The sequence below is a fragment of the Gordionus sp. m RMFG-2023 genome, chromosome 2 (assembly GCF_954871325.1).
Source record: "Gordionus sp. m RMFG-2023 chromosome 2, tfGorSpeb1-WG-v2, whole genome shotgun sequence".
In the NCBI taxonomy this organism is placed as follows: domain Eukaryota; kingdom Metazoa; phylum Nematomorpha; class Gordioida; order Chordodea; family Parachordodidae; genus Gordionus; species Gordionus sp. m RMFG-2023.
In genome coordinates this window covers 29,977,179-29,990,994 of record NC_088776.1, presented here as the reverse complement: position 1 = coordinate 29,990,994, position 13,816 = coordinate 29,977,179, and the positions used below count along the sequence as shown (strand labels likewise).

The following is a 13,816-nucleotide window of genomic DNA, read 5'->3' as shown; positions in this document are numbered from 1 at the left end:
TAAAATCATTATTTATAAATATAGTTAGTCTTGATTATAAAAAAATTTATGTAATAATAATAATGATAACTATTTTATTTGTTTGCATTTTTATAATACCCAAGTCTAGAGCGACAAATAGAAAGTATAAGCTTCGCCATACTAAATAATCTCTCAACACTAACACTTGAGCTCAAGGCAGTATTTAATTATATATAAATATTTTATATAAGAAAAATGATCAAAAATACTAATTTGTATTTGTATATTTTTTTTTTGCGGTTATACGCTACTTTTAATATGTTATCAAAAATGTAATAGCATATAATTAATTTTTCTAAGATAAAATTAATAAAGGTGAAAAATATAACAATAGAGTTTACGGAAAAAGATAAGAGATAAAAAATATAAAAAGAAAGCTAAGAATGAGAAGGGAAGAGAGAAGGCATAATGGAAGGTTATTCTATAGAAGAGATAAAACTTAGATATTTAGAGCGAATAATGGCCGTAGTAAGTCTTTGTCGTAAGAAGAGGGATCCGATCTGTTTTTTTACGAATCCGTTTGCCTAATTTTTATAAAAAAACGTTGAGCTTTGCTACCGAAGGTGGTGAAAATGTAGCAGATGAATAAAAAAGAAGGGTGTATGCAACTGTATTTGTTGATTTTTCGAATTCTGCGAAGGCGAGGGCATCGACAGTGTAATTAGATGGTGCATTTGGGTCAATGCAGGTGAAGTCACAAACCAGGAGCTGACCCCTTGACCAAGGAATCAAGGACATTCCATCTGGACGTTTTCCATCGGTTCTAAAAATTTCGGTTGGTTCAAGTCTAGATGGATTGCCTGCGGATTTGAGGGCACGTAATATTAAATCATTACATTTGGTGTGCCATGGAAAATGGCCTCGACAAAAGCAACAATGGAGGCAATGTCTACTCTTGCGATCGACGCTGGTTTTTCAATGTTAACATTCGTACTGTTGAACAATTCCACAAATGTGCCATAGTCTAATAGCAAATTTTATCTCTTCAGTGGAAAGCAACAAATCAAGGTTGTTAGAGGGTAAGGTTTCCAGAAACTCATACTGGATCCTTGGTTTAATTGGTGAAAACTGAAAGATCGTCGTCGTGCAGGCTCGATTTTAGGTAAGCGACGGAGCCTTGGTTGAGTGGAATTTCCCAGTTTCTGTGAACATGAGGAGGGTCGTGGAGTGTTTGGGACAACGGAATTGTCAAATATCGCGTCTAGGGGATTTTCTATTATATTAGTATTATTTATTTCAAAAAATGTCGTTTTTATGATTCTAACTAGGGCATTTTTGTCTGCTATCTCAATCATTAGTGTCTGGCGACAAAAAATTGTTTTACCAGGGATATAGTTTTAATCATCATGGTAATGATGGATAATTAACCAATTACATTGGCTGAACTGTAATAAATTCAACAATAACTATCAGCCAATTTCTGAGAAATACTATCATGTGCAATATAATTAATCAATTTAGCTTGAATTGAATTGGTCTTTTTGAATGTAATCTCCCCTATACCAAAATTATTAAGATGTTTTTCTATCTCTATAACTTTTGGCATGAACATTCTTAAAAAATAAAATACTATTAGAATTTAAAAATGACAATTACCTTTAGATGTTTTTAAAGTTATAGCTACTAGATTTATTTGAGGATATATCTACAGTTTGAACAAATAAATTTGTAGCCACCTTTTGTTTTTATATTAATTTGAAAATATTTTCAAATTTTGGGAAATTTGTATTATTTTTATCAAGAACATTTTCTTCTAGGGTGACTTTCATTTCTATCATAATTGTCTGACTCACTTACATCGATTTGGATATCCATTTGCGATGACATTTTAAATAATTTAACCAGATGATTTAGGTTTATAATACAAATAGAAAATATGAATTGCGAATTGAAAATATAAATTTCAATTTCAAAATTAAATAATTTATAAAAATTATGATATTTTAAAATCATGTTTATAATTATATTCATTATTTTAAAAAATAGCGCGCTAAAAAAATAAATATAGGGAAAAAAGTAGCTCACTATCAGCTATAGCTACCAAAAAAGATAGCGAGTTACTTTAACAACTCTGCAGAAAATAAAGCTAAAAGAAAAGAGATGACGACAAAACGTTGTAAAAATTTATAAATATTCTTTTAATTGTAAACTTCAAGTGTGGCATTTAAAAAATAATTGTTCAGTATTTGTATAATATTGAATGTTTAGGTATGACAAAGAAAAATATAATAAGATCATTTAATTTGATTTCAGTATCTGCAAAAAATATACCCCCCCCCCCCCCCTCACTGTAGTTATAGTTTTTATTTGTTCTAAAATCCAACTAGTTATCGTAAGATTTATCTAAACTTAAAATCAAAATTAAAGATTTCTTAGTTACATATAAACTTTGATTTTGAGAAGTATAACAATCCTTATTATTCATGATTATATTTTTTGCACACTACTCCATTCTTCATTTTTTTTAGATTTAACCTAATTAAAAAATTTCAAAAAAAAATTTATTTGATGAACCGCCATTAGAAATGAAAGACATTTTATGCATAGAATTTTTAAACTAATCAATCAAGCTAAAACTTTTCCTAGGGTCTTAAATTAAATTTTTTAATATTTAATAACTTTTTTTTATAAATTCTTAAAGGTATTAAGATTCGAATAAAATGAATAAATTGATTATTAAATGGTATAGAATAATCATTCGTGGTTGTAATATGATGCCCAACTTTAATGTTTGAGGAATTAATATTTACCTTAAATTTTTTTACTTAAATAAAAAATGTCTGAAATAAATGAAAAAATTGTCATTTTTGGATATTTTTTAAGAATCATTGACTTAAATTGACTTTTGAATAATTTTTAACTAATCTTTTATCAACATTTAATTTAGGATTATTTTTTAATTGATCTACAAAATATTTAAATATAGATTGTTGGAAATTTTATAGCTAGAGCTTTAGCTGATGACTGCTTTGATGCCAGTATTTTTAGCGATATGGAGGCTCATTTTGCTGACAAAGGACCTACACGTGAATTAATTAAGTTTGAATTTCTGTTTATGTTTGCCTTATCAAAATACTATTAAAAATATATGGTGAATTTTATTTTAATACAACCAAAAAATATTTTCAATCCCTTTACTTCCAATTTCACACTTATAGATAAGTTAAGAAAGATAATTTAAAAAAAAATTGAATTTAATTATGTAAAATAAATTATTTTTTAATATATATTTTTCCAAATTTTAACGTTAAAATACTAATGTATCATTGTGCCTATTAGAACATTTATCATACTAATAATATAATAAAATGTTAGGTCTATTCTGAGGCGTAGCTAGGACTTACCCATTGGGGGGGGGGAGGTTAAAAACCACCATTTTGTCCGACCGGCAGGTCCTTTCTTAAAAAATATTACATATTAATGATTTTTCATGGTTATCTATATCATTTCCGTTGAAGTGGGCTGAACAATTAGAAATACTAATTTGCTTTATTATCTGATTTTAACCTGTATAGCCAGCATAAATGAAAAAATTACTAGTTCAAAATTTTGGCTAATCTTTTGATTATAAAGCTATTTAAGGATTATTCTGAAAATATTATTAAAGTTTTCAATGCTCAATTGTAAATTAATTTAATCCGTTTGGTGTAGAAAGAGCAAGGTATCAATTTATTGGGAGGTTGTCTATCAAATATTTAGATGATAGAGCAAAATATATTGCTATAAAAAATTATTTAATGTTTTTATTATAGACTATAATACAATGATATTGCTAAACATCGACCAAATTTATATATTGCATACAATTATAGTTATTATATAGTCATTATTTTTCAAATAAAATTATTTCTGGATAATTTTCTCTTGTTATCTTTTTAAATAAAATTTAAAAGGGTTAGATATTCTATCAGCAAACATATATCCACACCAAACAATATACAATAATAATGCATTCATTGTAAATGAGGTGGTTTTTAATTATTCCCTAAATAGTAACTCTTTTACATTCACTTTTTAGATAGTTGGTGTAGAGTATTTATAATTTAAGTTATTCTTTTTTAAAGTATATGAAAGGAGTACCATATAATAGGTTTCTCCCCTATTCAAAATATAAAATTTTGGGAGTTTTGCCACCGTCTATGACAATAGATATATTTCATAACAAGGAAATATTTGCATTGAATAAGAATATGAAGAAAGTAAATACAACATAATATACGAAAATATAGTAAAAAACGCTGCTTTGAGTTAATAAAAAAATATGATAAATAAAATAGTGCTAAAAAATCATAAAACATAATATACGAAAATATTGTAAAAAACTAGCTGCTTTGAGTTAATAAAAAAATATGATAAATAAAATAGTGCTAAAAAATTAAGAGGGATGAGGAAGTAACTTTCATTTCCTTTTAGCAGGTGCGTACGCAACGGAGGAGGGAGGCAAGAGGAGACTTAACAAAGCCAAAATTTTCAGATGTCGGCTAAAATACTTTTTAAAAATATTACTGTTTTGATCATTAATTTATATTATATATCATTCCTACCTCTTATCACATATATTCCGTTTTACATTTATTTATTTACATTCACAGCAGTAGTAAACACAACTAATTTATTATATGTTAATAGCGAATTCAAATTTTCATTAACACTATATTAATCTAAAATTTTCCACCAAATCATTTGAGACTTTTCACTGCAACACTAAAGTAAAATATTTTTAAAAATTGACATCTATTTGATTTAGACTATGAAAATAGCTGTAAGCATTATTTTGGAATTTAAGGAAATTAGAGGAAATATAGATGACGAATTTCATAAATTATATGTCATTATTGAGTCAAAAACTGAACTATGAATTTAATATTTATCTACCTCGACTGGCAGCAAGGCAAACCCATCATTTCAATATAATATAAGATCAGTCAAGGAATACTATAAAATAAATCTCTTTATCCCACTCTTGGATACTTTTATAACTCAAATGACTGAAAGGTTCTTCATTAATCAGGCAGGATATAATAATCTGCAAATATTATTACAGTAGAATCCTTCCTAATCTATATCAAATCTTTATAGAGAAAAAATTTAATATTTCGCTGATTTTTATTGTGAGTAAAGTGCCCCATGATGCATTACTATATCAATGCAATGTTGTTAATTAGGTGCGTCACTAGCCTTTATAATCACTGGGCTCAACTTATCTTTTTTCCCCACATACCTCCTAAAGTAGAGGAAAGAGTCGGGTTTTCTTTTAATATATTATACTTTTTAAATTGATATTTGCAAACCCTGAACTAGTATTCAAAATTCCATATTTTCTCATTTATTATGCTTACATACTAATACTAGCATATAAATATTGAAAGTAAAACAATATAAGACATTTGGTAAGCTAAAGATACAAATTTTTATAGAAAATATTTATCTATTATTACAGTATTAAATATTTGCGATTGCAGAATATATATTATAATTTATAATATAAAAGAGCGTGAAATAAAAAAAATTTTGCAAGTAAAATATTGCAAAAGTGATACATCTAAATTATGCTATCAAATGCTCTCAGCAGCAGGGAAAATAATCTTAAATTACATATCTACACAATAATAGTCTGGTTATTTGCCACACTCATATTGTAAAGTAGAGACCTGCAATGGGTTAGTATTTAGCCCTTCCGCCCATACCTCAGGCGGGCGTGGTCAGGATGATTAAATTTTTGCGGGCGTAGGCGGGTGGAATTTAAAAATTTTTCTGGCGAAATGAGCAAAGCAGACTTCAATTTATTAAAAATAATAGTTTTATTTCATAATATTGCATATTATATATGTTTAATAAAAACACATTCAAATAAATAAAGTCAAACCAGCCATTAAAATAAATTTTAAACATTAGGCAGGCGGGTGGGACAAAATTTATGCATAAATTGGCGGGTGAATTTTTAAAAAAATTATAAGCGGATGGGTAGGTTAAAAGATTTTCAAAACAACGAGCTGGCTGGCATTTTGGTTAAAGTCCGCCAATAGCCAACCTCTAATGTAAACTCAATCAGGATTTATTATGTTAGAAATTTATGGATTTGCTACCACAATCAGACTTGCCATAGCATCGTCATCAGATTCCATGCCTATATACATCTAATTTTATCTTTAATTATATTAAAAAATTATTACTATCGGAGTTCATATCTCCCGATTCAACCTCATTTATAGATTCTATTCTTTCATTTTCTGCCTATATTATTTACATTTCTATTATTCATAATTAATCTTCTTTCTTCATTAACCCAAAAAATCTAAGTTAGATTAGTTTAAAAGTGTATTTTATATACTTTGTTGAACTACCCCCTTCATTATCCAATATACCTTTATATGGATTGTTGCTACCAAAAATCATACTTGCCATGACATCTTCATCGGATTCCATTTATCTTTATTTATATAAAAAATGATTACTGTCAGGTTTTTATCTCCAGATTCATCCTCATATATGGCTTCTATTGTTTTACAAATAAAATATCTTATATATAAATTAATTTAGCTATTTTCTTTCTCTGACTTTTTTCTCCCATTATTTATATCTCTCAGAACTACATTAATTTAAATTTATTATCCAAAGTATAGTTTTAAATTGAAAAACTGTATTTTAAATATACTTTGTTAAACTCCAACTCCTTTGCTTCCAGTTTTAACATTTAAAACATTCATCTCAAAATTAATATCTCTTCTATCTTCATTATCAAATAAATATAAAATAAATGAATGTTTTAATTAAATATACTTAGAGTTTTAACAAAGAAGTTTCGTATACTGGCTTGGATCTTAAAAATTTTCTTAGAAGGAGGCATTGTAAATTAAATTTACAAATGAGCAATATAGTTGATTAGTGATTTTAAACTCCGCTAACATATATCACATAATTAAATTGGATTAATCTTAATTTCAATTAATAAATGATTATATTTATTTAATTAGGATTGTAAATAATTTAAATAATATTAATCAATTAATTTTTTTTTAAAAAAATATAAAATCTATATATAATACATAATTGAAATCAAAAAAAAATCGTTCAAGGGTATCAAAATTTTTTTTTGTTCAGGGGGATGTTAAAATTTTTCAAGGGGCTCTAGCCCTTGCGCTTTTCTTCCTCCCCCTAATGACGCTACTGATAAATATGTTCCAAAAATGCTATGGATGCTTTGCAAAATTTCAAACTCATTTTAGACTATTTTCCTATCGTATCAAAATTATATATCTTTTAAATGGCTTCGTTTGAGCTGATTTTTAAAAACTGAAATTTTACTAATAGATGACTAAATAAATCTTCATACTTGCGTAATATTTATCTGGATAAAATATTAGCCTTTTTTTAAATAGGCTTAAGTCGAGTCTTTTAGCAACACTAATGAGAACTAATACTTCTGAAATAGATTGAATGGATTAGCCCTCCTTAATATACATAGATGACATCAGCACTGATGAAATCATTGAAATTTTAGCCCAAAGAGATATTGAATTTCACATCATTATAAATTTATTTATAATATATATGTTTCATAATTATATTTTTTCCCATTTTTCAGTCCCTTTTTTATTTATAATATATGCTTCATAATTATATTTTTTTCTCATTTTTCAATGCTCCCTATTTTATTTCATGAATGCTTTTTAAGTATATATGCATGAAATAATTATTAAGAATATTTTTGTACATTTATATTTCCAACATTTATTTTTTTGGTATCACGTCAATTCTGCGCGGAAAATTCGGCGCACGACAATTCGGCGCATATCTATTACAGTTGCAATTTATTATATATTACTTAATATAAGAAAATAAGGATGATTTCTTCTTATTTATTTTTACAAATATCTCAATTTTATTTACTAAATGCTTAATATCAAAAAAAATTCCAATATTTATACCTATTTCTTTGGTTGACCAATTTACCACATAAGGTATGTTGATTAGTAGCCAATGTTATGTAAGCCGAGATTATGGGCATAGAAGAAAGAAAGAAAAAGAAAGGTTTGGACTTCAATCTCGAATCTTACATATTATTTTGACTAGAATTTAAATCGAACGTTTTTAAAAATAGACCCAGCCATGATCCAAAAAAATTAAATTAAGACTGTCTCATTTTTTAGATTTATTAAAAATCCTTAAATTCTATTAAACATTTTATAAAAATATATTATGCTTAGGCTAATTTAATATTATATAAATTAAAAATGAAATAACGCATAATTTTTTTTATTTATTTATAAAATGAATATAGAAATATAAATATACTATATAAAACATGCTATTAAAAAAACATTATATTTGTAAATTAAAATTATATGCGATCCTTCATAAATAATCATTAATCGGGCGATCTACATAGTCAGACACAAATAATATAATATTTTCAGCCGTATCCCGATACCTCTTTCTTGATCTCGGGGATTGCGTACCAGAAATATATTGTTCAATTTTTGCTTCAGTTAACGATTGTTCTAACGGTAGAGCATCTAAAAATTTCCAATTAGAGGGATGGTACGATGATGGCAGAGATGAGAATGCTCTATGCCAACTTATTGTAAAAAATTGCAAAGTAAATTATAAAAAATGATTGTGTAATAATGATTAAAAAGATAGCAAATTTTTTTTAAAGGTACCTTCAACCGCATTATTTGTTTTTGGGATTCCCTCCAATATAACAGCATATTGATTACATAGGAAAATTGGAAAGCTTGGTGGTTGTCTTTCTCCATTACGAAGAATTTTCCCAATCCAATTCGCTTCATAATATGTTATAAGATTATATAAGACCCTTTCATTATCTTGATAGAATGTAGTTTGTGTAAATATATAAAAAGCATCAACTACATCATCCATGGGAACAAATGCAAGCTAGAGCATTTGTCTAATTTTTATAGACCACTCATATCCTGCATCTTTATCTAAATAATGTGCTAATAACTCGCCATCACTCTGTATATGTCTCCAAATCGCTTGGGTCATATGAAAAAAACACTCTATTACAGTCATTGACGGAAATGAATGAAAGGCATTTATTTCCGCCTGCTCAAAATCGATTATTACCGATATAGAATTTATATTATTTTTTAATCTTTTTATCTCATCCAAGACCCTTATATATGTAATTTGAGTTTTATTCGGTAATAGCTCAAAAACTGTGGGTACAATCGTTTTATGATATAGGAGATGGAGGGTCCAAAGTTGGTGAAAAATTAAGTGACAGCTTTCCGCCATCAATGTAAGGTTTTGGGCTATGGCGAATATCAAAATTATTGGCAGTTCCGATTGCAAATGCTTGCTGTCATATTGAAGGAATGGCAATTCTGAACATGTTATTCTATAGATATTGGAGATAGAGGTCCAAACCTTTTTCTTTCTTTCTTCTATGCTCAAAATCTCGTCTTAAACATTGGCTAATGGCTACTAATCAACATACCTTATGTGGTAAATTGGTCAACCAAAGAAATAGGTATAAATATTGGTTGTTAATTTTTTTTGATATTACACATTTAGTAAATAAAATTGAGATTCTTGTAAAAATAAATATGAAGAAATAATTAATAGGACTAACATTCAAAATTATTTCTGTTTAATCATCCTTATTTTTTTTATACTAAATAATATATAATAAATTTAAACTTTAATAGATACGCGTCAAATTGACGCCGCGCTGAATTGTCACCGTGCCGAATTGACACTGCGCTGAATTGTCGCCGCGTTGAATTGTCGTCGCGCCGAATTTTTCGCGCCGAATTGACTTGGAACCTATTTTTTTAAATATAATTTTGCTTAAAAAATGTATATATTTTTTACAAAATTATTTGTCGATATATATTTATAGTAATTTATACGGCACAATATACATTTAATATTTTATTATTATTTTTGAAAGCGTATTATAAATTTTCTATTTTTTTAGCCACTAGTCCCAATAAATTTCTGAAACTTAAATAACTTCTAGAATAATTGTAAAAAAATACATATCTCCCCCATGGTGATATCCTGCATACGCGCCAACCTCATGGAATTGCGTTTTATGCTTTAGAAATAAGGACTCCTTCCCCTCCCTCCAGTCCTTATTGATATTTTTTTGCGAGGAGCGGAATGATTAGAGGTATGAAAATTAAAAGATTTAACAGGGACCTATTATTAGACCTTTTGATTTTCCTTAGTTCCAATCAAAAGAAAATTAGGTGACGATCACTTTGAAAGTAAAAGAGATTCGATGAGATATTTACATTTTATTTCAAAGGAATTTCGACGTTTAAATTTTAATTAAAAGGGAATTATAGCCTGGAGAAAATTTAAAAAGCTGCAAGAATTAAGTTAGAAAAAATATCTTTGGTGAGAAAAAAAACTAATGAATGGGAAGATAAGGATGAATTTTCAAGGATTAAAAAATTTATCTTGTAGTTATTAATGAACACCTAAAATTTCGTAATTTTTTTTGGACCAATAACTAAAAATTTACTTAAATAATATGTAAATTTATCAAATATAAATTCTAAATATAATTTTATGCTCAAAAATGCTCTTATAATTTATTATATATATAACTGGCATAAGAGTTGGGCAGGTCCTCCTGAAAAAGAATCGAGATATAGATTCTTTATAAAAAAATGAATCTTAAATACAGAAATTAATATCTTTGTTTAAATATAAAAAAATATACGATAAATGATACTTGTATCACTTGCTAAATTAGAGTATCTTAAATACAAGATACTTTAAAATTATTACTACCAATTTAATTAGAATAATTTATAAAATACAGTTTTTGTTATTTATTTGTGAAGAACATAACATACGCATATATTAAGAATTATTTACAATAATTAATAAAATATTTAATGATGAGTTAATTATAATAATCAGACATTTTAATACTAGTATTAGCCCATTCTTGGCATAGATAGGGAAAGGAGACTAATATTTTTAATGGGAGTTGAAATATTGATTTGCAAAAGAGTATTTAAAATAGATTCATTATTTTATAAGATAATCAAATTTTTCAAATAATTTATCATTAGACCTTTCCGTTTCGGGGTATTTAACATTGTGCCAAACTAAATAATTTTTCAATTGGAGCTGATGAAGGTATTGCAGTATTATATTTTTAAAAAATTTCCAATGGAAGGATAATAATTAAGCATTTATAATGTATTTCGACCACATTTTGTTTCACCAAAAGAAAAATAATCATTTCCTTATTAGTTGTTAAATCCATTGGTGCTGAGCTTGATTATATTTTCTGGTATTATATTTAGGGCTTCTTTTATCACCGTGATTTTTATGTTTTTCTTCGATGACTGATGTGTAAAGACATATGATAAGATGAATTTCAGAGCTGAGAAATGCCACCCTGGTCACTAACAGGCTTTGACAGCCAGGTGCTAGGATACTTGTCCAACAAACCAAAGATGGCCAGCTAAACTTGTGGGCCATTCAAGGATGATAGCGATCTCTTGGCCAGCTCTAGGATAATGTTGACCTAAGCACAATGTCTACCAATCTACAATGGACTTGATAACGATACTCCGGTGGGAGATTCATCTAGATTGATACTCCGGTGGGATCAAGCTTAAATGGAATCGATTTGATACTTCGGTGTGAGATCAAGATACGATGGCCTCGATAGCGATACTCCGGTAAGAGATCCAAATAAAATCTATAAGAATACTCCGGGATATCAGAGATATTTAGATAAGATAGCATGAGTAATAAATTGGAGAGAGATATTGAAGGAGTTTACCACCAAAAATGGTTAAAGCTAAAAAGAAAAAAAAATTTAGGGTTTCTTTTAATAATATATTTTGAAGTATTTTTTTTATCATTCGACTTAATCCATAAGTTCTTAAAATATGGATGTGATATTGTTGCCAAAAAAGCCTCATTATAATCATATAGTAATATATTTTCTTAAAATCTTTTGCCCATACCATCTTAGGCAGCTTTTGATAAAGGTCAATATTCTAAAATTGAAATTTTAAGATAACCTATATCTCTTTTAACCACATATAAATAATATACTTTAATATAAAATTTGTGTTGAACCCTTTATTTTTTTGTTTATACAGATTTTATGTTCAGCATGTACGTTTTTTTTAAACTTTTATTTAAAAAAAATTTCCTTCTAAAATTTTAAGATTGGGATTTGATTCAGGGTAACTTATTTCTATAATTTAAATTTCACTACCTTCTTCTTCACTACTATGAGTGTTAATCATCCTTAAAATTAAAAAATATTACATAAAATTGGTAATGATATTCTATCGAGTTACATTTATATATAAAATATAATCTTTACTTATTTTGTTTTGGTGTTGTTATTTTTTTTATATATAAAATATAATTTTTACTTATTTCGTTTTGGGGTTTTTATTTTTTATATATAAAATATAATCTTTATTTCGTTTTGGTGTTGTTATTTTTTTTATCTATCTTTATATGAGATGTAAATTTTCCAGCTAATTTTGGTTGTCAACATAGATATTAATACAAGATTCCCGATGAAAATAAGATATATACTGTATAAAATTTTAAATATGAATATTATAAAGAATCTATTTATCAAGAAAATGAAAAAGATTCAAGATTCTTTTCAGAATAAAGAATCTTAGATACAGATATTAGTATCTTATCAAAAATGTCAAAAAGATACAGAGTACAAGATAAAAAAAGATATTGTACTTTTATCTTAGATACTATTATTCGCGGTACTGCCCAACTCTGACTGGCATATTATATAACACTGAGACTGTAGATATTTTTATATATAAATTTGGTTTCGCCGTTTGGGCTATTCCATGTCAAATCGATCATAATTCGGCCTACCACTTTTAAAATTGTTATAAATTTCTGGAATTATTTAGATAGGTTAAAAAATGAGAAAGCAGTTTATTTTCGCTTGCTAGCACATTTAGTTCCTAGATATATGGCCTCAAAGGTACGCAAAATAGCGACTTTCTAATTATAATATTTTAAGAATGCTTATATCTTAACTATTTATATTAAAAATAAATAAAACACATATTATAGGTAAAAAAAATCTCTAAAGGTCTAACGAAAGGAAAAAAATTTTCGCATCAATTTGAGTTTTTAACTTCCAGTTTTCATATATTGCTTTACCCTTGTTTTAAAGCAATAAGGGGAACTGGTTTTCGAAATATTTTTTCTATTTCTTATTTAGACACTTTTTATAAATATATTGCTTAAATTATATGGCGCTATGCGAAACTACGGATTTTGGTTTCTTTATACTAAAATATTTCAAATTTCTATTAAATGTATACCAGTTATATTGGGGCCAAATGCCCCTTAGACATCTTAAGAATTTATCAAATTTTCAATAATAAATATCTGTCGTATAATTTTATTATTATCATTTTTATTAATGATTTAGAAATATAGATAAAAAATCAAACTTATTCAATGATAAATTCATAAAATTTATCCTTAATTTTATCCCGAGAATTGGATAAAAATAAGAAATATTTGCGTTCCTGGTATTGTACACAATTTATTCAATCTCTCTTATTTGTTTTTTTTCATATTCGTCTTTTATAATATAGAATAAATATATTCTTTAATAAAAATAATATATATTAATAAATTAGAAATCTTATATCTTTAATATTTTCTTTAGAATAGGCAAAAAAAACTCTTTAGGATATTATCAGGTCCTTTTAAGCTAGCCGGTTTACTGTACCTTCGACTCTACCACAAGTCGATTTGCTATGACATGTGATTTAGAAATGACACTCATATT

General features: G+C 26.9%; 1 protein-coding gene across 4 annotated transcripts in view; it reads left to right on the top strand.

The window, feature by feature from the left end:
* The window catches only part of LOC135923878 (programmed cell death protein 4-like), a 131,758-nt gene that overhangs the window by 82,795 nt on the left and 35,147 nt on the right, over nt 1-13,816 (top strand). For all 4 annotated transcript variants that reach the window (XM_065458864.1, XM_065458861.1, XM_065458863.1 and 1 more), the window contains one exon: nt 2,948-3,060. In XM_065458864.1, the coding sequence (XP_065314936.1) occupies nt 2,948-3,060 (113 nt within the window). The remainder of the gene's footprint in view (nt 1-2,947; nt 3,061-13,816) is intronic.